The following is a 27,998-nucleotide window of genomic DNA, read 5'->3' as shown; positions in this document are numbered from 1 at the left end:
CACACACACACATATATATGTATATATATATATATATATATATATATCGTTTGTAGAAAACATATATCCGAAGGAAGAAGCACACTCTAAGATGTAGAGCAGTATATATTGAAAATGGGGTAGGCCGGTTTATGGGATTACCTTAGGTTTCCCGTCCATAAAGGGTTTAGCAGTATGGCGTATCCGATTTTAAGGCAAAGATTATATTGTGCACTTTCAGTTGCTGAGACATCCTTGTGTCTGACTGTTATATTTAAGAAGGTTTTAAAAACATTGAATTTGAAAAGAAATTAAAGCTTTCAAACATATTTCTTCTAAAAACTGACATAGTTTCTATATGTGCATAACTGTCTATCTCTCGATCGATTTATCTACGATGTTATCCTTTATGCTGTGTGGATCGGTGCAAAGTTGTTTTTTTTTTTTTAGTTCAGGTGCAGAAGAAGAAACCATTGTTTCCACTTCTCTACGAGCCATAAAAAGTCTATAGTTGTCAGGTAGTATTTTATAAAATGTCGTTATTACCCGATTCAGGTTTGGGACTGAGATATATCATCACCAGCTGTTCACAAAGACTGGAGATGTTATATTCGTTATAGATGCGCATCGTTTTCGCATTCGTCATTCTTTCAAATTTCTTCACAGCTTTTTCCTGTTGGTATACGTAAGTGAACTTTTAAAAATATTTTAATTTTTATGGAATTTGTATGAAATGTTTACATGATTGTCTTGCATTATAACTTAAATATGATTTTAACAACTGAATTTGTTCGTCAGTGTCTCCTTATAATTCATGAAAAACGCGTCTAATATAAGGTTACTGGCAGTATGTTGATTTGATTTTGTTGGTAAAGAGCAGAATATATAAGGTTTATATTTAGACTAATTGCATTTTCTCTGTTTCTGTATAAGAATATATAGCTGTGTATTTCTATCTATCTATCTATCTATCTATCTATCTATCTATCTATCTATCTATCTATCTATCTATCTATCTATCTATCTATTTATCTATCTCATCATGGACGGACGGTAGACACATCGGCTCCCATGTAAGTTGCATTTTTCACCTCTTAAAAGAACTGTTTTGTTTTTAAATTTTGTATAAGTTGTGTATTACACAAAATACTTCGTGAGTATATATTTTTCAAATCGGAAATAGCTCTATTTAGAGCCTTATTTCCAAAAATTCAAAAACATCTTCCTCGTTCCTAGCCATATTCTGTAAAACGAATATGGCTATGGTATACAAGGCCGATTTCCCGCCTCTAATACCAGAGGCGAAAGAACTTAATGCCGTTCCGCATGAACGCAGACAGGTGGTGGAGAAGAGCAATGATTGTGAATCTACTGCTGCTGCCTCAACCACCATCACTACCACCATCACGTGTAAAAACTCTGCTGCTACAGCAGTCTTGCCTGCCACCGTCACCAGTGAAAACAACAACAAAAACAACAACAACAACAGCAGCAACAGCAAGGACACAAATGTCCTCACCACTGTCCTCACCACTGATACCACCACTACCGCCACCACCACCACAACAAACACGAACTTTGCCGAGGCTTTGAAGGCCCAGAAAAAGAATTTTGAATATATCGAAAGAGGAATTACTCGCATGCAAAAGCATGCTAAGTAAAAAGGACGTTACAGTCCATCTTCAAACATCTGCGGACTTTAAAATAAACATAGATAAAAAAAACTATCATCTACAGAACCATTAATTTAAAGACAAAGACACTGGAAAACTTCACTCAAGAAAAGGTTGAGAGATGCTTAAAGCCACTATGGTCTTATAAAACTTACATAACGAGAGGAATAAAGTTCGCAACAATAGAAGTAAGACTCGACAGCGAGCAGCGAGCCAAGGACCTCTCCACAAAGTCATTACAACATGAGAACCTGCTCATGATCCCTACGTACCTTGGTCGTAGGGTTACGAAAATAAAAATTTCGAATGTGCCTCCTGAAATTGAGGAAGAATGGCTCGTATATGCCATATGTCTCGGCATAGAGGAGGAAATAAACATTTTAGAAGCATCTGCCGTGTACAATGAAAACTGGATTGGCCAGGAATTTCAACTCCTGGTACAAGTTGATCCAGCAAACTACGAGAAAATTCCACATAGAATCCAATTAACTGAGGATTCAAGTTTCCATGTTTTCGTCGAAGGCAGAAGGCCAGTTTGCTACGTTTGTAGTAGCAAAACTCACCTTCGAAACACATGCCCAGTAGCCCAGAAGCAAAGGCAACAACAACGTCAACAATACCAAGAAAGACAACAACAACAACAACAACCACAAGAAGACCAAAAGCACCAGAAAAAACAGCATTACTGCCTACACCGCCATATGCACAACTGGTCAAGCAGCTGTACAACGAAATGGAGAATCGTCAGCAGCCAGCAACACAGCCGAACCAAACAACAACACCACCAGTACCACCAAGAACAGAATCAGCACCATCATCACCACCAACAACAACAACAACCCCACAAGAAGGGAACACGAAAAAGACTCCCACCCCACCCCCAAAAACCCAAACACCACATCCCAACTGTCACGAAACAGCACCAACACCACCAACAACAAAATCAACCCACACAAAAATAGACCCCAACACCCTTCCCCTCCCACCCTCCGATTCCTCCGACATGTCGTCAGATGAAGATGACACAGAGGATTGGCAAGTGGCCACGGGGGGAAGAAGAAAAAGAGGAAAAAAAAGAACGGAAAAACAAACAAACAAAGCGGGGAGCTTTACCAGCCCCGAAACCAACACATCCACAGAAAACAAAAACACCAACACAAACGCACCAACACAGAACCCCACAACAATGTTGACAGCGATAAACACAAACAATCTAGACCTAATGAAATTCATTAGGTCAAACACTAACATAACAGAAAATGACACGAAAACAAGCAATCACCCACGAACAACACCACCACAACACATCAAAATCATACACGTAACACGTAGCACATACAATACACTGAAATCTCTCTACCCGGATGCAGTAGGGAGATACCAGAAATATTCATCTAAAAAACTGTACAAAGACCTTCTGAGAGAAGACTGTGAGGCGAAGAACCAAGAACTTTCGGACAGTAAGTAACTCTCTCTCTCCTTTCGTGTGTAAAACACAAATTTTGATAGAATCATGCTCAAAATAGGCAGTATAAATGTACGTGGCTTGGAGTCGCCTTGGAAACAAGGGTATCTGTTAAACGATATCAAGTCACAAAATATGCATGTCATAGCCATCAGCGAGACCAGACTCCACAGCCCGCGGGCCCTCCAGCACATGTTCGGCAGACATTTCAACATTTATTTTTCTCCGTGTCTGCCGCGAATGGGTGGAGGAGGCCCCGCGGTGCTTCTTCGGAAGAGTTTGGACCTCAAAGTAAAAGCAATTTTCCTAGACCCGGAGGGTAGGCTGGTCGTCTTGGATGTCGACGGCAGCAATGGGTGTGCTTTTCGACTGATAGCAGTTTATGCACCGTCTTTAACAGGCCGGCCAGATTTCTATCGACGTCTAGAGGTTTTCTTGGGAACATCTCGACCTTTACTTCTAGTGGGGGATTGGAACGCTACCCTGGACACGCATCTAGATTACGCAGGCAGCGATAGCAATAGAAAGGGATGCAAAAGCCTCAAAGACCTGCTCAGACGTTTCCACCTGTCTGACAGGTATCGACTGGACCACCCGAATGTGCCAATGTGGACATGGAGTAACCGCATCGGGTCGTCCAGATCGTACTTAAATAGGGTATTCTGTAGGATAGTGGATAAGGATAGAGTAGGTTGTCCACAATTCCACATAGTCAGCTACACAGATCACAAATTTGTGACTTGTACGCTTGACTTAGATTAGACACATAAACAGGGTCCCGGTTACTGGAAGCTGAACGCGTCGTGCACGGCACACCAGGCTTACAGGGACCGGATTAGCACTTTAGTTAAGAGAGCTTTAACGGGTGCCATCATCAACAACAGATGGTGGTATGCCCTCAAAAAAGTGATCAAGTCAGAATCGGTTAGGTACAGTAAGGCCCTAGCGTTAGACCGAAATAGAATAGAGGGAGACCTAGTTAAAAAATTAGAAGAGGCACTTAGTACTGGCATCGCGTCCAACGTAGTGGCAGCGAGGTTGGCCCTCGACCAACATTTCAACGCCAAACACGAAGGATGTGTTGTCAGAGCTAGGATGCGTGCTCTGAGGGACGAGGGAGTTGGAGCGGCCCGAGAGGCCCGAGTAGCGGAGGCGCAACGAGGCAACAGAGCCACCATTAGGTCTCTGACAAATGAAGAAGGGCGCGAATTACTCGAGCCTGAAAGGATGTGCGAGGCCTTTCAACAGCAGTTTGCCCGACTGTTCGAGACAACTGGTGGGTCAGAACGCAGAGTAGACTTTAGTGCCTACCTGCATGGCCTGCCACGACTCTCAGCAAGAGAGGCGGAGTGTTGTGAAAGACCCATCACAGCCGCGGACGTACGGGATGCGATGGCAGGCTGTAAGGGAGACAAGTCGCCAGGCTTGGATGGTCTGCCCTACGAACTTTATTGTCATATGCCAGACTTGTTTGGAGGCGTCTTGGCAGCTGTCTACTGCAACTGGCAGCAAAACGGGAGCATCCCCGTCTTTGTAAAGCGAGGAGCAGTGGCACTACTAAAGAAAGACCCAAACAAGGGGAACATCATAGATAATTTTCGGCCCATCACTCTGCTCAACGCAGATTTGAAAATTTTGGCCAAAGTGTTAGCCGAGAGGTTGGCGCTTGTCATCGAGAAACTAGTCGACAGGGCGCAGACGTGCGCCGTGCCGAGTAGGAGTATCCATGACAACCTCCATCTGATCCGCTACATCATGGACAGGGTAGTTAAGGAACCTGGCATGGGTGGGGCGCTGATCAATTTGGATCAATCAAAAGCTTTCGATAGGGTAGACCATCACTACTTGGAAGCCGTCCTCATAGCGGCTAGTTTCGGTCCCGTCTTCCGCGGTTGAATCGCTGCCTTATACAGCGGCATCCGCTCGGTAGTTTGCGTAAACGGTCATCTATCCAGACCTTTCGGCATCATGCGTTCGGTTCGTCAAGGATTCCCCTCTCGGCCCTTCTGTATGTATTGACTCTTGAGCCTCTACTGCGGAAGCTGGCGACGCTGAGAGGCATCCCACGAGAGCTGGGATGTGGGACGAAGTGTCTGCATACGCGGACGACGTCACCGTCGTAGTGTCGAGCCAAAAGCACATCGAGCTGGTCGGCGAGAGACTAAAAGAATACGAAGCGGTAACGGGAGCAAAAATTAACCTGGATAAGTCAGTGGGCTTGCGGCTCGGCACCTTGAGAAGCAAGCCCATGCCGTCTAACAGCGTCTCCACTGTGGGACGCTGGACAGACGGGCCGGTTAAATTGCTCGGAGTCTGGTTCGGTCCGGACCTCCAAGTGGAGAAGAACTGGAGCGAAATAACGACTAGGGTGGTCACTCTCACCCGGCAATGGGCCGAGAGGAAGCTATCCCTAAAAGGTCGGGCGGAGGTGGCGAACGCGTACATTGCATCCGTCATCGAATACCGTCTGACTGTCGTGCCTTGTCCCGACCCTACCATCACCAAACTGGAACGCATACTCTTCCGCTTCTTGTGGAAGGGAAGCGTTCCGATGGTTAGGCGATCCATTTGCTGTCAACAGCCGCTAAATGGAGGACTGGGTATGCCGTGGTTGATGATGCGCAGACATGCGCTGAGACTGCGACATCTCCGGCGCTTCCTAGACGACGGTGAACAGGTGTGGTCGCCGTTTGTGCGGCGCGCTTTCCCGCAGCTCGTCTCCTTAGCCGAACTGCAGTCGTGGATTAAACAGAGACCTAGCCTCGGCGAATGGCACCGCGAGTGTCGCGTTGCTCTCAAGCAACTCTGCCGTCCGGGACCAATCTTGTGCAACTTTGATTCCACAAAAGCGTTCTATAGAGGATTAGTGGAGGGGAGGTGCGACGACGATCTCGGGCAGAATCTGGGCGTCGACGAGGAACACCTGACCCGCCTGTTCAGGACAACTTTCAGGCCGGGACCTATGGACAACCACCAGAGATCCCTGGCCTGGCAGTGCTATCGAGAAGCATTACCCGTTCAGGATAAGCTTTACAGACACGGTTCGAGACACACCGGACCGACATGCCCGAGATGCGGTCAGAGCGACGAAACCGTTCTGCACGCACTCGTGCAGTGTCCAAAGATTTCCGACCTGTGGGCTTATGTCGAACGGCTGCTGTCACGTGTGGGACGAGTCCGCCTGTCAGCCGAGTCTATCGTGCAAATTGCTCCACCACCGTCCCTCAACAGGGAAGGCAAGGCAGTGTTCATCATACTGGTGGCCATGGTGAAACAATGTGTGTGGTGGACCCGAGCGAAAGGATTAGAGACGAAAACTTACCTCTCTGGCCAATCGCTCATCAACTTTTTCAAGTATCACTTGTAAAGGAAGGTGAGAATAGAGAGACAGTTTTTGTCTCGTGAAAGTTTCATTAAAAGGTGGGTGAATGTAGCAAAGATGGTGCGTGCGAGTGACGATACCTCTTTGAGCATGATCCTATAAATCGAGAAAAAAAAAAAAAAAGGGAGAGAGAGAGAGAGCACTTCACTCTCATGTGTCTATTCCCTGCTCAGGTTACTATGGTCTTTTCCGTAGGCTTTTCTCTCCATGGATAAACCTAATGTTACCCCATTTTACGCAATTGATATTTTCTGTGATATACGATACCCCTTTTTTTTTTTTGCCCCTACCGATCCCTTTTGATCGGATTTTTTTTTATTTTTTTTTCTTAAAGAAAAGCTCTACAGTTGTATTTGTCCCCTCTGTGTGCAGCCCTGTGTGGCTAATAAAAGAAAGTTATCTATCTATCTATCTATCCATTTATCTACCTAGCAAACTATCTATACCTATATATATATATGTGTGTATATATATGTAAATATACATACATCTATGTATATATATATATATATATATATATATAATAAAGTAAAGTTGTGGAATACCGTACGAGTGGAAATATATATGAAAGAAGGTTTGAAAATGCACTTATTTTTAAAAAATATTTATTTACTTAACCGGTTTCACTTTTTTAGAAAAAGATTATCAAAAGTCTTTGAGAATAATAAAAAATGTTAAAAAACAGTCTGAGTATTAAAATGCATATATACATTCTTTGATGATAAAATATATTTAAAGTATAAAGCTTTGTATGAACTTTGTAGTGTTACATACTGATTGTCATATTAAGGTGAAATTGTTAAAAACAGTGTTAAAAACAGTGTATGAAAATACACATATGGAAAAATACATATACGTATACATATTCTCATACATATTCTTTGACAATCGAATAAAATTGAGAAGGAACTGACCTGGCCTTTTTCTCTTGTGTATATTGAAGGAATGTTTTACTGTCTTAAGAGACAGTATGACTGGCTAGCTGGGGTGGGAGGGAAGAAGAGTTAAAGAAGATTTTTTTTATTTTTGGTTGGTCTGTGACAGTCTGTCATGGTTCACTGGTTTTTGGGACTGGTTCTGTGCACATCTCTATGTGTGTGTATATATGTGTGTTTGTGTCCGTGTGTGTGGGTGTGGGTGTGGGTGTGTGTGTGTGTGTGTGTGTGTGTGTGTGCCGTTTTTATTGGTCCCAGAGTTTATTGTGGAATGTGTATATGAGTGTGTGTTTGAGTGTTTTTTGTGTCGGTGGGGATGTTAGGTGTGTGTACGTGAGACTGTGCGTATATCTCTTTGTCTGAGTGTGTATGTGTTGTTTTGATAGTCTTTGTGGTGTGTGTGTGTGTGTGAGAGCAACCGTATGTATGTGTGCGTATGTGTGTGTATGTATGTGTGCATCTGTGTGTGTGCGTGGGAGTGTTTTGTGTGAGTGTGGGAGTGTGTGTGTGTCTCTCTGTCTGAGTGGGTGTGTTGTTTTAAATACCTTGTGGTATGTGTGTGTGTGTGTGTGTGTGTGTAAGCAAACGTATGTGTGTGATGGTTCATATGTATGTGTATGCCTATGTCTGTATGTGTGCGTGTGTGGCATGTGTATATGAGTATGTGTGTGTTTTTTTATCTATGGTAGGATGGTGTGTGTATGTGTGTGCACGTTTGTGTGAGTGTGTATGTGTGTGATTAATATTTGTTAGGGTGTTGTGTGTGTGTATGTGTATATGTGTTTGTTCGTGTGTGTGCGTGAGTGCGTTTGTGAGTGCGTGTGTATGTGTGTTTGTGTGTGTTTTTGTGTCGGTGGGGATGTTAGGTGTGTGTACGTGAGACTGTGCGTATATCTATTTTTCTGAGTATGTATGTGTTGTTTTAATCGTCCTTGTGATGTGTGTGTGTGAGAGAGAGCGCAACCGTATGTATGTGTGAGGGTGTGTACATGTGTGTGCGTCTGTGTGTGTATGTATGTGTGCATCTGTGTGTGTGCGTGGGAGTGTTTTGTGTGAATGTGGGAGTGTGTGTATACGTGAGTGTGTGTGTGTCTCTCTCTGTGTCTGAGTGAGTGTGTTGTTTTAAATACCCATTGTGGTGTGTGTGTGTGTGTGTGTAAGCAACCGTATGTGTGTGTGATGGTTCATATGTATGTGTATGTCTGTATGTGTACGTATGTTTATTTGTGTTGTGTGTTGGTGGGGGTGTTATATGTGTGTACGTGAGTTTGTGTGTGTCTCTAAGTATGTTTGTGTTTGAGTTGTCATTGTGGTGCGTGTGTGTGTGAGGGAGCAACTGTATGTGTGTGCATGAGGGTGTATGTGTGTGTGAGCATGTATGTGTGTGTTGCATTTATTAGGTGTCATTGTACGTTGGGTTTATCCAGGTGAGGTGTATGTGTGTGCATGTGTGTTCCGTGTATGTTGGTACTGGGTATGCGTTTGTATGTGTGTGTACGTGGGTATGGTTTGTGTAGTTTCCTGGTGTATATGTGTACATGTGTGTGTGCGCTGTAATTGTGAGTGATTAGTTTTGTTTGTATTGTTAGTACAGTATATGTGTGTATACGTGTGCGTGTGTTTGTGTGAGTGCGTCTATGTGGCTTGTATTTGTCGGGGAGGTGTGTCATTGTGTGTGCATGCTTCTGTGCATGTGTGCTTGTGGGTGTTTGTTGTGATTGTTGGGATTGTATTGTGTGTGTTTTTCTTTTGAGTGTGTATGTGACATTTTTACTGGGGAACAGGCGTATGGTGTTTGTATGTGTGTGTACATATGTATGCAAATATGCGTGTGTGAATATGATTTGTGGTTGCCGGAGTGGTGTGTAGGTGTGTGCATGTACCTGTTTACATATGTGTGTATGGGTGTTGGTTGTGGTTGCTACAATTGTATTGTAAGTATATATATGCGCATGTGTTCTTTCTTGAAATGTATGTGGGTTTGTGCTCTGGTGTGGAGATACTGTGATTGTGTGTGTGTGTATATATGTGTGTAAGTGTGTTCGTGTCGGAGGTTTGCATTGTATTGATGTGTGTGATTTTGCGTATCTGTGTGTCTTTGTTTTGGGCGTGCACCTGGGGAGGAGGCTTATGTTAGAGTATGTTGAGCTGTGGTCTGTATTTTTGAATAAGATTATTTTCCTTATTTATTCGTGTTTGGTCAGTGGTGTTGTCTGAGCATTGGTATAATGGGAAAACTAGGAATTTGGGAGACTTGTTTTGTGCACACAGATCTAAATGCCCACTGAGTGGTATCTGTCTTGTGGTGGGATCCCTCAATTGTTGGCGGTGGACTGTCATCCTTTCTCTGAGAGTAAGGCTCGTTTACCCTATGTATTCTTTGTGGCACCCTTCACACCTTATGGCATAAAGTAAATTTTTTGATGCGCAGGTGAAGTTATTTTTTATGACAAAAGTGTGTCCCGACTGGAATCTGTATGTTGTTCCTTCCATGAGGTGGATGCAGGTCCTGCAGTTGGAACGACCACATTTTTTGACAGTAGGTGGTGGGCTTGTGTTGGGCAATTTTGCATTCGTGAGTAGGTTTTTTAGGGATTTGGGTTGTCTTTTACTTTTTATTATTTTATGGGTTGCGAGTACTCTTTTTAGACGTGGGTCTTGATTCAGTAGTGGGATGTTTTTGTATATTATTGTGTAAGCTTCTGCATTTCTAGGATTGTGTGTTGAGAGATATGGGAGACTATTTAACGTGCCGTGTATGTGTTTCGGTTTTCGCAGGTCATGGGTAGCAATTGCCTTGGCCCGTTCTCTGTTTTTAACAATTTCACCTTAATATGACAATCAGTATGTAACACTACAAAGTTCATACAAAGCTTTATACTTTAAATATATTTTATCATCAAAGAATGCATATATGCATTTTAATACTCAGACTGTTTTTTAACATTTTTTATTATTCTCAAAGACTTTTGATAATCTTTTTCTAAAAAAGTGAAACCGGTTAAGTAAATAAATATTTTTTAAAAATAAGTGCATTTTCAAACCTTCTTTCATATATATATATATATATATATATATATATATATATATATATATATATATATATATATATATACATATATATATTATTATATGTATTTATTTTCTCCTAATTAATAAATAACTCGGACAAAATAAATTGGTTAATAGATACCAGGGTAGCAAAGATCACAAAATGACTGTGGTGTAACTCCTGTTTATGAGGTGGAATGCATAGAAGCTTTCAATCTGTACCAAGAGACTTCACACTGTGTGTCTTAGCCTCGTTACTATGGCAACAGTCCGGGTATTCATTGATCACACCTCATGTATATGTGTGTGTTTAAATATACACAGCGTGTGATGGGTACGTTGTCGCTATTTGATATTTTTAATTTTACGCACGTGCATTGTTTTTTCCTATTTTGTCGACTATATAGTATAGTAGTGTTAGTTGGGCACTGTCTGTGAGAAAACAACACCATGACGCAATTCACTCTGCCAGACATTTGGAAACGACTTTCTTGTACTACTTAGCATTCACGCTGAAAACTTCAATACGCACATCTTAGAGGGTTTGGGTCTGAGTATAGTCTGAGTACAGTCTGAGTACAGTGTAATCTGAAGACATGTATCGAGAGTGATAAAAGTCATACATCCAATCAACATCATAAAGGCTTGGAGTGATATACCTCCCTAACCAACCATATGCACCATTTTATAAATACAAAGGTAACATATAGAAAATCATAGGCCAGAATAGATTCTAGGGTCCTATACCATGGTAAATGATCCACTTGCGAGCTGTGCCTAAAAGAAGCCTTCCAAATATTAATGCATAATTCACCACAATTACTTAATAAATAACACGAAGCTTTTCTAGATGTTGTCATAGGTTCTATCGCACCTTTAAACTCTTCCATAGGTCTATGTAAAGGCAAACAAAAGGAACACGCGTAACACATCTTACAGTATTTTTATGCATGCTTATGTGTATGTATATATATGTATGTATGTACCGAGATGCAATTCCAAAAAAGCCTGCCGTTTACATAGATATATAGGGATAAACAATCTTCTAAATGATTTTTCCCTTATGAGGTTTTTTCACGCTAGCTACTTGATAAATTCTTGTAAAAGATTTTATCCTATTATTGAATTAATTATATATGTATATATGTATAATACAAAACGGGACAAGAACGCAAAACCTCCAGACAGACGATACAAAGAAAACAAGAAGAGGTCATTCGGAGTTTTCTTTCATCAGTCGAGATATATTTGTAGCAGCGTACATACACTTTGTTCTCTCTTTTAACCTTATTTATGTCATAAGATGCTCGGGCTGCCACGAACACTACATAGGGTCCACCGGATTATCGCTCAGACGCAGATGCACTCTGCATCGACAGCAGATTGCATTCCCAGAGTACAGAATGATACCCTTTAGTGAACATATTGAGAAATGCGCAAAACAAATGCTACCACAATTTATAATCTTTCCATTCTATCAATGTACCATTGGAACACTAACACAAATTAGATTAAATAAGGAAACCTCCATCATTGAAAAATATAAGCCCAAACTTAACCATTGCTAACACTTTTCAATAAGGAAATTCACCTCACTGAGAGAAAAATATATAGAACAAAACCTAACATTCTATTCCCTCTAAACCAAATCATGGTAAATTAATCAAAATCTATCACCTCCCACATTTCAATTATCTCCCTTATACCGGAAAAATCCCTTATTACCTCCCCCTATCTAGAACTCCATTTTATACATTGGAGCGAAGACATGTTACGATACAAGTAGAGAAATTTGAAAAGACAACACAAAACCGGTTATTTCTCCGAGTACAATGTTACTATACCCAAAATATTATAACAATATTCTGACATAACAATTTAAATATATACTTTAACCATGTAACACAAGCCTTCTGTAGTTTTTTCACTCTTGTTTATCTTTTATACATCCAACCACGTTCTTTCACATACCAACTTTCTCACACCTATATATATATTTATATATATGCAGATAAACTTTTATACACGCATACATACATGCAAACATACGCACACTCACATTCAAGCACACATGTATACCTATAAAATGCACACACGTATCTACTTTCGTTGTTCCTCTTTTTCCTTGAAATTAACAACAGTTACTATTTCGATCCCGTCAAAATACTTTTGTACTTTCAGATCAATATGACACGACTATTTCCTGTTTGCGTGCTGCTTATGACTGCGATAACAATTGTTATGACAGTAACCGTTAACCGTAAGTTGCCAATCATATATCAAAATACTGAATGAATAAATTTGGAGCATTAGTTGAGCACAAAATCTTTTCCTCTATTCAGCTAATCAGTCTTTTCATACTTTGAATGCGTTACAATTGCCGGTATATGATCTCCATTGCCACGAATTGTCAATTCGTATACACGTGTATGTAAATATGAATAGATAGATAGATAGATAGATAGATATAGGTATGTGAATCCGTATATATATATATATATATATAAGGTTGAGGAGGGTATTGGATTTAACCAAACCCCGGAGGATACAGGTAATATCGAGTAAGTGCTGTATACCAATTAGTTTGCCCCAATCATTGTATGAACAGGATTGGGTATTATAAGTCGTGTATTAGCGTGTGTATATGTAAATATATAAAAGCAAAAAGATAAAGAGAGCAAAGGTATGGTTGAATAAATTTATGGATAGAGTCTTACAGCTGTTTCTGGGAAGATCCAGTACTAAAAATACTAAAAATATCCGCCTATGGATATAATAATAGTTTACTATATTTTTTCTGTCTCCGATGAAGGGAAGTACTGGATCTTCCCAGAAACAGCTGTAAGACTCTATCCATAAATTTCTTCAACCTTACCTTTGCTCTCTTTATCATTTTGTTTTTATATATTTACATATATATATATATATATATATATATATATATATATATATATATATATATATATATATATATATATATATTTATATATACAAATATATATCTATATATGTATGTATATATATGTACAGTTCATGCAGGCATACACTATACACACCAGAAGAAGGGGTTAATTGATTAAATACAGAAGAGACAGATACACGTACATGTCTACATATATACGTGTGTATGTGCAAAATGTCCAATGATCAAGATAGCAAATTATTTTTATGCATACATGTAATGTACATACATATACATACATATATCGACTTATATGTATATATATATATATACATATACATATATATATATATATATATACAGTAGTTAGGATATGCTTGAGTAAGTCCATGCTATCTCGTATATAGCTGGGTATTAATGGGCATATATATATATATGTATATTTATATATATATATATATATATATATATATATATATATATATATATATATATATATATATATATATATATATATATATATATATATATATATATATATATATATATATATATATATAAATATATATATATATGCCCATTAATACCCAGCTATATACGAGATAGCATGGACTTACTCAAGCATATCCTAACTACTGTCCTGGAAGGTATACTTGCAAGTTTTAATGTCATTAAAGTGTATAACAACATACTTCATAGCTTAGGCCAGGAAGCAGTCGAACTGGGTAGACAAACACAGAAGATGTATAGATGAACATTTCAGAACAGACTTCATTACCAAAGCCACACGTCTAGTACTAGAAGAAAACACCTTCAGTCTTAATAATAAGATATACCGACAGATAGAGGGCACGGCTACGAAATTTGCACCTTCATATGCCAACCTAGTCATGGGTTACCTAGAAGGTTAACTTTACGAGTAAGTAGGAAAAATCTGTGATCACAGCGTCAAGGAAGACATCGTGATGAAGTGGAAGCGCTACCTCGATGATTGTTTCATTTTGGGGGATAGATTAAAAGACCATTTCACAACGACCTCCTCAACACACTGACCCATCTATCAAACTTACAAAAGTAACAACCTACAAGGAATTACCATTCCTAGACATTCACATCAAAATACACAACTCCACTGTTACAGCAGACATTTTACAAACAAACAGAGACACACCAATATTTGATTTTCTACTCTTGCCACCCCTCACATATTAAAAGGAACATCCCATACAGTATGCAACACGTATCTGCACCAGAGCATTTGACCCACAAATATGCCAAATTAGACTTGATGAACTCAAAAACATCCTACAAGAACAAAATTACTCCGTGAACCTAGTAAATAATAGATTCTCGAAACCGACGATATTTGACATCACACAACTAGGGACTCCAAAAGAAAAAAAAAACAAGGAAAATACTATTCCCTTTATTAATACACACAACTCTGGAATAACCAATATTTTCCACGTAATACAAACCTACCAAATATTCTTACAGAGCCCCAAAATGAGAAATTCTGATAGATAAAAGCTGCATCTGAAATAGTAAACGACTGAAAATTCCTTTAAAACAACTCACAGTGGCAAAATTCACATCAGTGAATGAAACAAAATTCTCCGTAACAGAATGTGGAATATGCAACACGAACAACAACTTCAAATATATATATATGGGGACACCCACATAAAATTTAAGAGTGGATTGTCGTTCAACGTAAATGCAAATATGAGCTGCAAGGCACAAAATCTCATATACTGCGTTACTTCTCCCAAATGCAAAGAAAATTATATTGGTGAGAGCAATAATTCCTTTTCCCAACGCACAAGAATCCACAGACACTAAATCTCGCAAGAAGAACTACGGAAAATTCCACTGAACAAACATATGGAAATATGTGGAGATGTAAAAGTCAAGATCTTCCCCTTCTATAAATGCTCAAAGAACAAGCCCAAATTCCAAAATGCAATGGAACTATATTTCAAAAACATACCTTTACACGGCTAAATCGAAAACAACAACTGGAATTTTAATCAAAAACATCCATGCAAATATTCTCTTCTCCTTACATTAATCAATACAAAAGAAGAAGGCAAGACCTTGCAATGTAATTATAATTGTTCCATGAGAAAAAAAATATATCTGGTCTTCCAATTAAAAACCTCGATTACTTGATCAGAAAAATTGCTTTCCCTCCCCACCCAAAAGGTCACTAAAAAGGAAAGAAACAACATATTGAATCCTAATCAAACAAATTTGACCACATTGATATAAAAGCCACACCTTCTTTACCTCCCCGTCCCTCTCAAACATTTTCTCTACCTCTGCAAACCCCCAAAATACTCTACTTCCTTTTCTCTTCTCTACCTTCACTATTTCCCACTCTATCCTCCTCTCTTCCCCCTGCACCTTCCTTTCCAATTTGTTTCTCTCTTTCACCCTCACTCTCCCTCTCCTCTCTCTCTCTCACTCTCTCTCTCTCTCTCTCTCTCTCTCTCTCTCTCTCTCTCTCTCTCTCTCTCTCTCTCTCTTTCTTTCTAAAGAAGCATCACTTTCAATTTTATATAAATAGGTCAAGCAAACATTGGGGATCCATGTTCCGATTTACGCGAAACTTGTTTTATTCCGTTTCTCCTTCCCATTTCAGGCGTACTTTCTTTCAGAGTATTTTCCCATTTTGTGCCGATTTGGCCGTATTAAATTACAGACAAACTCGCACGCAAGTATGCACACAAACAAAACTGGCATAAACAACGCACACGAATTTGTTGCCTCATAACTTCCAGACAAATTGGATACATTTTAACAAAATGTTCCACAAATACTACTTAGATGACGTGGATTCAGAGTAAATAGAGAGTTGTGAGGTATGAGAAGGAATATTTCCGAAGGGATGGGGAGAGGAGTTTTGAAAAATTCACAAGATTCGAGTTTTTTCCCTCGTAACTTTCAGGAAAATGGATATCATTTAAGGAAATTTTACACAAATACCTTTCAAACAGCATAGATTACGACTATAAAGAAATTTGTGGGGAATTTTTTTCCGAAGGGGTGGTGAAAGGAGTTTCGAAAGATCGCATTTTCTGATCAGGAAGACCAGATTAGTTCGAACTACTTGGCCTTAATTTCTCTATCTGTGTGTAGTGGCATATCCCATAGTATGGTTGCTTTCTCGTTTTCTGTGACCTTTCCTGGGGTGTGCCTATACCATCTTTTTTTGTTGTTGTTATTCCATAGTGTTGGCATAGCTTCCAGTGTATGTAAGTCCCAGCTCTGTCGTGTCTGTGAATATATCCCTTTTATTATTATTATTATTTTATGTTTGACTTTTGATTTGCATTTGTACAAGTTGGATCCAAGTCTCACCCAGATACCTCAAGAGACAACAAGTTAGAAGTTGATGTAGGTGTTATGCCGAGGGTACAATATATTTGGATTTGTACATAGTGTTGTTGTTATTATTATTATTATTATTATTATTATTATTATTATTATTATTTTTATTTCTGTCACACGTCGACCAAGGTATGTCGGCACGAGTAATAATTCTTCCGCCTTTAACTGTTCCAAAGCGCCTCCCTTTGGTTACGAAGCTTTTTTGGCCCCATATCGGCTTTAGAGCTATCTCCAATCTCTGTGGGTAGCATACTCCATCTTTTGATATTTTGTATTGAATACCTTGTATACTATTGTTTTTCTTTTCGTTGCTTGTATTAATGCTTGTGGAGTGTTAAGGAAGACATTATTGCCACCCCTTCTTAACAATTCCTTGGCATTTTTTTATTTCTGCCATTGTCACTTGGATTTCTTCTGAGCTCTGCTTAGCTGCGGAGGCGAAACCGTTACAATGGCTACTGGTTGTGGTCTTGGTGCTGTTGCTGGTGTTGTTTACTTTGTTTTCTTGTTCTTTTTTTTTCCTCCTCCCTCTCCGGTGTAGAAGCAATGGTGGAGGTGAGAGCTGAGAAGTCAGCAGCAGAGAGTCTGTTAAACAGACCTGAATCAGGAACACTGTCCACTATGGCGTCAGCTGGGTCGGGTGGAATGTGACTTGACCTGTCATTCTTTTTGTCGGGGAGTGATGCAGAGAGAAGAGAACAGCTGGCTGCTCTTTTCACTGACATTTTGCCTTTTATGGCATTAACTGGGCGGGGTGAAAAAAGACTTGACCCGTCATTCTTTTTGTAGGGGAGTGATGCAGAGAGAAGAGAACAGCTTGTTATTTTTTTTCCGACATTTTTCAGATATGATACGTGTGAAATGTGAAAATGGAAGTTTTTCAAACGAAGAATTCACCCCTAAATGGGGGAAATCTCGCCTAACCGACTAGCTCCGAAAGAACCTAGTCAAAACAGATTTCAAAAGATTTCCGGGTAAAAACGGCAACAACTTACAGAGCTTCGAGAGACACATCCATCCGCTTGAACAATAATAATAATAGTAATTCTCAGAATCGGAAGCATAAATGTGAGAGGCCTCGGGTCGCCTTGGAAACAAGGTCACCTGTTGAACAACCTGAGGTCTTACACTGTAGATGTAGCAGCCATTAGCGAAACCAGGCTCTCCAACCCGCAGGAACTCGCAGCCCTTTTTGGCGGGTACGAGATTTTTCTATCTCCATGTCGGCCGGGAGCGGGCGGTGGAGGTACTGCGGTGCTATTTCGGAAATAAGGGCAGTCTTCCTGGATCCGGAAGGTAAGTTGGTGGTCCTGGACGTCGATAGTAGTGATGGCGCTGCTTTCAGACTACTGGCTGCCTACGCTCCGACAGGAGCAGGGCAGTCGGATTATTTCAAACGTCTGGAGGTTTTCCTAGGTACTTCTCGCACTTTAGTGCTAGTTGGGGACTGGAACGCTGTCCTAGACGAACGTATCGATAGGGTGGGTGCGGGAGCATCTAATAGGAAAGGGGGATGCAAGAGCCTCGCCAACCTGCTCAAACGCTTTCAGCTGTCCGACAGGTATCGACTAGACAACCCGAATGTGCCAATGTGGACTTGGACTAATCGCATCGGGTCGTCTAGATCGTACTTAGATAGATTTTTCTGTAGGCCAGCGGATAAGGATAGCATAGGGTGTCCACAATTCAACATAGTCGGCTACACGGACCACAAATTCGTGATCTGTACGGTCGACTTAGATAGGCTCCATAGACAAGGCCCCGGTTACTGGAAGCTAAACACGTCAATAACGGCGTGCAAAGCCTACAGAGACCGGATTAGTTTATTAGTTAAGAGGGCTTTAACCGGGGCAATCATCAACAACAACTGGTGGTTCGCTCTGAAGCGGGCAATTAGAGCAGAATCAATTAGGTTTAGTAAGGCTCTAGCTGTAGAACGTAAGAAAACAGAGCGGGATTTAGTTAACAAACTAGACGAGACTCTTAGGACAGGCATCGCAACCGACGTGTTAGCAGCGAAGTGGCCCTCGACCAACACTTTGATGCCAAGCATGAAGGCTGCGTTGTCAGAGCTAAAGCACTTTCGGTAAGCGGGGAGGGGACTAAGGCCGCTCGATGGGCCCGCGTGGTTGAGGCGAAGCGTGGGAACAGAGCGACCATTCGGTCTTTAGTGGACCAGAACGACTGCGAGATTTCGGAACCGAAGCAGATGTGTTCAGCCTTTCAGCAGCACTTTGCTCAATTGTTCGGGACGACGGTAGGACGGACGACAAAACAGACTTCGGTGTGTACCTAGACGGCCTGCCGCAACTCTCGACCAGCGAGGCCGAGTGCTGCGAAGGACCCATATCTGCCTGGGAAGTACAGGAAGCGATGAAAGGCTGCACGAGAGGTAGATCGCCGGGTTTGGATGGTCTGCCTTACGAGCTTTATACGTCAATGCCAGACTTGTTTGCGGGCGTCTTGGCAAACGTCTACTGCAACTGGCAACAAAACGGGAGAATTCCTGCTTTTGTTTGTCGAGGAGTGGTGGCTTTGCTAAGAAAGGACCCAAACAAGGGGGACATTATAGGGAACTTTAGGCCCATCACTCTGCTCAACACAGAGTTGAAGATCTTGGCCAAGGTGCTAGCCAAGAGAGTGGCACCTGTCGTGGGCAAACTGATCGGCAAGGCGCAGACATGCGCTGTGCCGACCAGGTCTATCCACGACAACCTCCATCTCATGCGCTACATCATAGAGAGGGTGGGTAACGAAGCTGGCGCGGGTGGGGCTTTGATCAATTTAGACCAGTCTAAAGCCTTCGATAGGGTCGACCATCGATACCTGGCAGCTGTTCTCAAGGCAGCTGGCTTCGGTCCGGTCTTCCGCGGGTTGATAGCTGCTTTATACAGCGGCATCTGCTCGGTCATACGGGTGAACGGCCATCTATCGGAACTGTTCAACATCTCGCGTTCGGTTCGCCAAGGGTGTCCTCTCTCCTCCCTTCTGTATGTATTGACTCTCGAGCTATTACTGCGGAAGTTGGAGGCTTTGAGGGGCGTCCTGCGTGATCTGGGATGTGGAAGGAGCGTGTCTGCATATGCCGACGACGTCACCGTGATGGTGTCGAGCCACAGGCATATTGACCTGATTGGCGAGACACTAAACGAGTATGAAGCGGTGACAGGTGCGAAAATTAACGCGGAAAAGTCAGTGGGCTTGCAACTAGGCACCTGCAGGGGCAAGTCCATGCCGTCCAACAGCGTCGTAGGGTGCTGGACAGACGGACCCGTTAAACTGCTCGGGGTCTGGTTCGGTCCGGACCTGCAGTTGGAGAAAAACTGGGAAGAAGTGACGAACAGGATGGCCAACCTCACCCAGAAATGGGCTGAGAGGGAGCTCTCTTTGAAAGGTCGAGCGGAGGTGGCGAATGCGTACATCGCATCCGTCATCTATTACCGTTTGACCGTCGTCCCTTGTCCCGACCGCTGGTTAACCAAGATAGTACGCTTGCTCTTCAACTTTTTGTGGAAGGGTCAGGTACCACTGGTCAGGCGCTCCATCTGCTGTCAACAGCCGCTGAACGGAGGCCTCGGCATGCCGTGGTTGCTGATGCGCAAACATGCGCTCAGGTTACGACATCTCAAGCGTTTCGTGGACGGTGAACAGGTGTGGTCGCCTTTCGTCAGACGCGATTTTCCGCAGCTCGTTTCTTTAACAGAGCTGCAATCCTGGATCAAACGTAGACCGAGAAAGGGCGCTTGGCACCTCGAGTGCCGCCAAGCTCTCACCGCCCTCAGTCAGGCGGGCAGTGCGATCGGTAGTAGCTCCACTCTAGCGTTCTATAGAGGGTTAGTGGGAGAAAAGTGCGACGACGTTCTCGGGGAAACTCTAGGCGTCGAGGATAATCAGCTAAGCAGTCTGTTCAGGAGAACTTTCGGGCCGGGGCCCATGGATAATTTCCAAAGGTCCCTCGCCTGGCAGTGCTACCGAGGTGCGCTACCTGTTCGAGATAAACTCTACCGACATGGAAGTGCCGTCAACCGGGCCTGCCCGAGGCCTGCTCTCAGGACGACGAAACCGTTCTGCACGCACTCGTCCAGTGCCCGAGCATTGCTGACCTGTGGGTCTATATCGAACAGCTACTGTCACGTGTAGGACGGATCCGGCTATCAGCTGGATCCATCGTCAGAATTGACCCGCCGACCTCCTTTAACCAGGAGGGCAAGGCAATTTTCCTATGCCTAGTGGCTGTAGCGAAAGAGGTGATATGGTGGACCCGTTTGAAAGGGCTAAAGACAGACACTTTCCTCTTTGGCCAAGGCCTCATCAACTTTTTCAAGTTCCACTTGAAAAGGAAGATGAGAGTAGAGAGGGAAGTGCTGTCTCATAGCAAATTCGTTGAAAGATGGGTGACTGTTGGAAGAATGGCCAGTATAAACGGACCAATTCTGAGAATACACTTGTAAAAAAAAAAAAAGAGAAAAAAAAAAGGTAATGTAAAAGGAGAAAGGGCTTTATACCCCTTTCTTATTTTTTCTGACCAGGCTTCCGTGGTTTTATGGGTTTTTCCACGTGTAGACTTTCCTTTTTCGAAGCGCCTCCCCCTTTGGGAGTTCTACTTATTTATTTATCTATTTATTTATCTATTTATTTATTATATCTTTCTCCGTTTTCTTCCTCTGTTTAGACGAACTTTCCTACCTTTTCGGACAAAACCTTTTGTAACCTTCGTCCTGTCTTTGTCCTTATATGTTTTTAATTGATATTAGCCCTTGTGGCCAATAAAACGAATTAATTATTATTATTATTATTAGTTTTATTAGTTTTATTTTTTAGCGTTCACAAATTTTAGCAACCAAATTACGCTTATACCGAAACCTGGATGCGATTTACCCCTTCACACCAAATCTTTTTTGTCTGCCAAAAGCACGCAGGTAGGAGAAACGTTTGTAGAAGAACGTATTATTAAACTGGTATCACTATACTCCCCACACTTCGGATCATTTATCTCCTTTCCCACTCCTGAATTTCATATATGAATTAGAAGTAAGTAAAGGATATGATTTCAGTTGGATATTATTGGAACCATTTTTACCTTCTTCTAGTTTATAATAAAACTACCTTAGAAAATATCCACTGTACAAAACTGCTGGGTAGATATTACTATAATATATGTATTTTTATTTAGGGTGTAAAGGTTGTTACTACGGGAACATATGCCGTGGTGAGGGACATACATGGTTGGAAAAGTGGCCCCGAAAGTGTTCTCGGAAACAATGCAAACGTGTTTGCGGTCGTTGGAAAGCAGTTGAAATAAGAGAGTGTAAGTTGATAAAGAAATCTTTCGTTTCCTCTATTCACTACGTGTTTTGATGTATCAAAATCCCAATGAAAGTTTATATTTGCTTTGCTTTGTTTTGAATGCGATAAGCTTTGTTCAGTAAGTCTTACTTATTGACCAACGTTAACTGTGAGGCTGATGTACCCCAACACACAGACGATTATATCTAACCCAGTAAACAGCGGATCTTTAGTTTATTGAACTGAACTGACGAAAACAAATATCCAACAGATCTCAGCGCTTAAACAAATGTGTCTAAATATTGCAAAGCCTTTTTGCAGGCGCACTAACGATTCTGGTTGGCTGGTAGAATCGTTAGCACGTCGAACAAAATGCTTAGCGGCATTTCTTCCGGATCTTTACATTCTGAACTTATATCCCACTAAATTAAACTTTACTGTTTGTATATATATGTATATATAACATGTCTTTTTGTATATATGCCTATGTGTATATTCTTGTATTTGCATGTGTGTATGTGTGTGTTTCTGTATGAGTTGTTTGTAGAAAAAGTATTCTGTCACTGTGATTATCAATATCTACGAGCTTTCCCAAATTCAAGGGATAGTTTTCTTTAAAAAAAAAACAGACTTATATTTATCTTAATTAAACATATATATATCATTAACTAATTTACTCTGGAAATGTATGCTTTCTTTTTAAACAAGAAATTTCTTTTTGATTTAAGTTCTTTTTCCCATTTTATACATCAACTTTTAATTTTAATTGTTTTTATTACTTTTTTTATTCATATTTACAGTTTGTTTTTAAACCGTTAGTTGACACAACCAATGAAATTCAAACGTGTATCTGTCAATGTAAAGTACATCATAATATAAATTATACGTCTAACCTAAATTCTTGTTCCATTCTGGATTCCAACTTCCCAACGAATGGGAACGTGAAACTCTGAGTAGCAGCATTTTGTGATACATTTGCGATGGTTTTGCAGCTTCAGTAGTAAAGCATATTACTCTACCTCCGGTGTTCGAGTACTATTTTTTCCCACATTCTTTCACGTTTATGTGATTACTTTGGTATATATATATATATATATATACATATAAATAGATTCAAGGTTGAACATGGTACTTATGCGTAGGCACCCGAATATCGTATCCTAAAAGGATAGGTGATCAAAATCAAAAAATAAGCAACACGGATTTCAAAGGTGATTGCAGTACGCACGTTTCATGCTACTCCAATTTATTTAAGTAATGCGAGCATTACATTAAATGCAATATGAAGAGCAATTTTCAGCTGCACGAAAATGCAGAAAATTACTGTAGAAAAGACATATTATAAATGTGGCAACATTTCAAATCTAAGTGGGAGAGAGAATACATAAAAATCCAAATGTGAGGAAGAATACATAAATCCATCTTGACATAGCCGAGTCTATCAGGCTAGTAATTGATTCTAGACAAAAGTTTTAACTGTCTCAGATTTTATTGTTTCTTATCTAGTGGTGATAGCATAAGGGACAATTACTTCTAAAGAGAGGGAAGGTGTAAGCAGTATGCATGGACAAGGCTATAAAATGTATTAGAATGTAAAAGTTTCACTGGTCAGAGTAGTATCAGGTCATTTTACTACTACCAAAATGTTGAGGAATTAATGTTGAGGAATTACAACCCTAGGTATATGGGTCAAATAGGTTTTTTTTTCTTTTATTCTGAATAGAGTAACAGTATAGTGGTACAGATATACATATATATATATATGTGTGTGTGTGTATACGTTACAACCAAAAGTATAACGATACTATTGTACAAACTGTGGTCCCACACACACAATTTATAAATGAAAGCTAAGTCCACGTATTCATACATACACTCATACTAATAAGAATGCCTATAAACGGCAACTCCTCAACCGAAATAAGCACAAAAATATACCCGAGTTACTTCCATAAATGTGATGCGCAGCACCTCTATTCTTCGCTGTTACATTAAACTTTAGTCAAGATAACATTCAGTTTTGTCATCATGTCCGCAACCTACCCAAACACATAAACAAATCATATGAGAACAATAGTCAGTAACATTATCTAGCGTGGTTTAATCCGTAGCATTTTGTTCAAGCAACATTGAGGACACATTAAGGTGTTGAGTAGGTTCACTCAATGATAACTTTCATAAGGTGTGAAGGCGCATGGCTTACTGGTTACGGTATTCGGCTCGCGGTCATGAGTTCGATTCTTGTCAGTGCGTTTTGTTCTTGAACAAGACATGTTAATTCGCGTTGCCGCAGTGCATTCAACTAGCAAAAATGAGTCGTAACTGTACTTCAAGAAATCAGTCTTATCACATTCTGAAGCTCCCTCAGAACTACGTTAAGGACGCACCACTGGAAACCTCGACGTCGCAACCAGTTTCACTCATGGAACCGAATATGATGCTTCGAAATAACCTTTCATTCTACTGGTGTATAAAGAAACTGAAATGTCTTCTACCTGTCCTTAAAAACGAGGTACAAACTATACAAACAAATACTTTACTCTATTCCGATTTTAGGAATATGAAGTTAATATCAAAAGTGCATAATAAGTTACGTTAAATAAACATATATACCATATCAGAATATCACTAACTGAAATCATGAGTGGGTAAAATAGATAGCACGCCAGGCATTTTTGCTTACTGGAAATTTTACTGGCTTTCTGACTCGAATTCAAACTTCTCCGAGGTTGATTTTGCATTCGATCACTTCCAGGTCGATAAAATAAGTACCGGTTAAAAATTAGAATCATTGAAATCGACTTACAGGCTCCCCTGAAATTGTTGACATTTTGCCAAAGTCTTGTGCCAGTATAGGCATAATTATGTGGTAGAAAAATTTTAATAGCATAATCAATACATTCATCATTTTATCAACAGATTGTCGGTTGATTAATGCCGTATGTTCTAAGATAGACACATCTTATGTGACCATAAGTGATGACAAATGCTGGAATTACACCTGCAAATATCTGGGAGATTCAAAAATTATAACCACGGTAGAATATGCCGGATTATGTTAACGTCTGTGAGTATATTTTTTAAGCTATTTGATTTAACTCATACAGTTCATTTTCTCCATATCACAGCTGCGTTATGCTTGTAACACTTCCCTTTCAGTTCTAAATTTTACTCCAGTTAGCTCTAATTTAGATGTGAAAGTACAAATCTTAGCATTTCCAGTTGAATGATAGAACTATTAAAATCGCTTATTTCTTTTTCAATTTAAAACGTGTCTGTTTCTTTTTCAGGGAAGCCCATGTCAAGTTAAGCTAACTATGATTACGGCCACTTAAATGGATTACCTAAACAAATAGACAAATGTATTTATCTATTTTTAAATGTGGTTCTTATTCCATCGGTTTCCTTTGTGGGAAACCGAATACACGGACAAAATATAGAACAAACAAACACACAAACACGTTATATATATATATATTTATATACACACACACACACACACACACACGCACGCACACACACATACACGCACACACGCACACACACACACACACACACACACACACACACACACACACACACATATATATATATATATATATATATATATATATAATTTTCCAGTAAATTTTGTAATCGTTACCAATATAGCATAAGACTTCACCCCAAAGGATCATTGATTAGATTCCTTAAGGATCTAATTTTGGGTCATTTGTTCTAATGGAAGCCATTCTTGAGGAAGTACCAAACATCAGACATCCAACGGATCAGTCGCTGGATAGAGTTGAGCACAAAAATGTTCACATCGAATGATAAATAATTAAATAAATGGAATAAAAATCGAGCGTGTTGGAAGTCTCTATCGTTTTTAAATATACAAATTTGAAACCTTGGAAATATATATATATATATAGATAGATAGATAGATAGATATATATATACTTATATATATATATACATATGCACACACATACACAAACACATATAATATATATGGTATTTATTCTTTTATTCCTTTATTTGTCTTAGTCATTGGACTGCGGCGGTGCTGGAGCACCACCCTAACCCTAACCGTAGCCCTAACCCTAACACTAACTCTAACCCTAGCCCTACCCTAACCCTAACCCTAACCCTAACCCAGGACTTAATATTTGTAAATCAAGTACATATTCTATTGATCTTGTTTGCCTAAACACTAATTTCCGTGGACATATAGACACCAATATCCGTTGTCAAGTGATGGGCGGGCGGGCGTTTTCTTATGCATATATTTGACGAATTTATACAAAGATTCTTTCTACCGAATTTATCTAAATTCTTTTTGATCGATTCATGATAGGAAACTAAACTTGCGCACGGATATTCCATGCATATTCCATAAATATTTGTCGTATCTGCGGGAATGTTATGCAGACAAGAGTACTCTACACACTGGTGCTGAATGGTCATTTCCAGAAAATTCATCAATATCTCTGAGGGTCATAATATAAGACTAATTCTTCGAATCCTTTCTTTTAACAGTATTCACATGTTCAAGATAGATAGATAGATAGATAGATAGATAGATAGATAGATAGATAGATAGATAGATAGATAGACAGGGTACGGAAGGAGGTAAATCATCGACATTTTACATTTTTAATTTCGCGCATACGCATCGTTTGTTTCGGATTTTGTCGACTAGACAGCAACCTCTGCGAGAAGAACAGCACCATGACGCAATTCACTCTGCCAGAAATTAGGAATCGACATGCTGTTCTGCTTGCTGTGCTCCATGCTGTACTAGCCGCGCCGGAAGCTCCAATACGAACATCTCAGAGTATTTGCGTGTGAATCGGAAGACAGAGCAATATGAGAGTGATATGTACCGAGATTGATAAAAATTAAATATCCACTCAACATCATGGTGTCTGGAACGATCACAAGTGATGGCGATATTGTGCTTGCATTCATCTTCCCAAACGACCTCAGACTCAACCCTTTCGCCCACATCAAGTGCCTGAAGGAGGTAGTGCAGCCCTGGGTCAAAAGGGTAGCTACTGAAAGTTTCTACGTATGGCAACAGGATTCTACACCATGCCACACAAGCAGTAGAATCCGTTCATGGTTGTCAGAAAATTTCTGCGACCATTCCACCCCTAACATCTGGCCACCTAACTCCCCAGGCAGAAACCTTATTGCTTATTACATGTGGGGCACAGTTGAACGAGAGACCCACAAAACTCCTCGTAACATCATAAATGAACCAAAGGCACGGATTATGGCAGTATTCCCCAACGTAAACACGGAGACGGTCCAGAAAAGTTGCAGGAGATGCCGAAGTCATCTGGAGGCTATGGTTCAAGCCAATGGCGGGTTTTTTTTTTTATTGAAGAAATTTACTCTTTAGTATTTCAATATAATTTTTTATGTAATTTTGGTAAATATATCTGTTAAAATGAGATGTCAGTTATTTTCATTTTTGTCTAATTTAGACGGCAGTTTATTCACCGTACCCTGGATATTATATCAGAATAAAATTTATAACCTTATAATTAACTTCGCTACGCAATTTTATTTGTTAATATTTGTTTCCGCTTTATAACAGTTTTGTGTATCTACGTTTTTATAGAAAGACAGATTTGCCAATCGGAAACCGAAGCCAAAGTCAAACCAGTTTACTATGAACTGATAAAGAAGGAAATAATTATACCGGGTTAAGATTTAATTATTGTTATATAATCATCACTGAACTACGATTGAGAAATAATGTAATAAACTAATTACTGATCCAACCCTGCAGCTTCTTGTTTTGTCTTTCCTATGTATCCACTGGGATTTTAATGACAGTTAGAAATCATTACAACCAGGATTTGATTAAAAGGCAACATTTTTTTACGTCCTGCTGATCATTCGTCTGAGACCTTTCGGAATTCTTCAAGGCCACCATAAC

At 40.2% G+C, this 27,998-nt stretch overlaps 1 protein-coding gene across 2 annotated transcripts; it reads left to right on the top strand.

Annotated features, from left to right (window-relative positions):
- Nucleotides 1-419: 419 nt before the first annotated feature.
- Nucleotides 420-27,840, top strand: LOC149134938 (uncharacterized). 2 transcript variants are annotated; one of them, XM_089353409.1, is made up of 6 exons: nt 420-664; nt 1,037-1,052; nt 12,667-12,745; nt 21,954-22,088; nt 24,986-25,133; nt 27,678-27,840. In XM_089353409.1, the coding sequence occupies exons 1-5, from the start codon at nt 600-602 to the stop codon at nt 25,126-25,128; spliced, it is 438 nt and encodes a 145-aa protein (XP_089209535.1). In that variant the 5' UTR covers nt 420-599; the 3' UTR covers nt 25,129-25,133; nt 27,678-27,840. The 2 variants fall into 2 exon arrangements, with proteins under 2 accessions (XP_089209535.1, XP_089209536.1); XM_089353410.1 differs by lacking the exon at nt 1,037-1,052 and having other exon boundaries at nt 434-664.
- Nucleotides 27,841-27,998: the final 158 nt, after the last annotated feature.

This window comes from Octopus bimaculoides, chromosome 6, assembly GCF_046866305.1.
Source record: "Octopus bimaculoides isolate indiv1 chromosome 6, ASM4686630v1, whole genome shotgun sequence".
Lineage (NCBI taxonomy): Eukaryota > Metazoa > Mollusca > Cephalopoda > Octopoda > Octopodidae > Octopus > Octopus bimaculoides.
This window is presented reverse-complemented; position numbering and strand designations above follow the sequence as displayed.

Excerpts from the sequence above, each read along its gene's own strand:
- LOC149134938 (XM_089353409.1), top strand. The coding sequence starts at position 600 with ATGCGCATCGTTTTCGCATTCGTCATTCTTTCAAATTTCTTCACAGCT. Across the intron at positions 12,746-21,953 it reads TATGACAGTAACCGTTAACC|GGTGTAAAGGTTGTTACTAC; the intron begins GTAAGTTGCCAA and ends ATTTTTATTTAG. Across the intron at positions 22,089-24,985 it reads AGCAGTTGAAATAAGAGAGT|ATTGTCGGTTGATTAATGCC; the intron begins GTAAGTTGATAA and ends TTTTATCAACAG.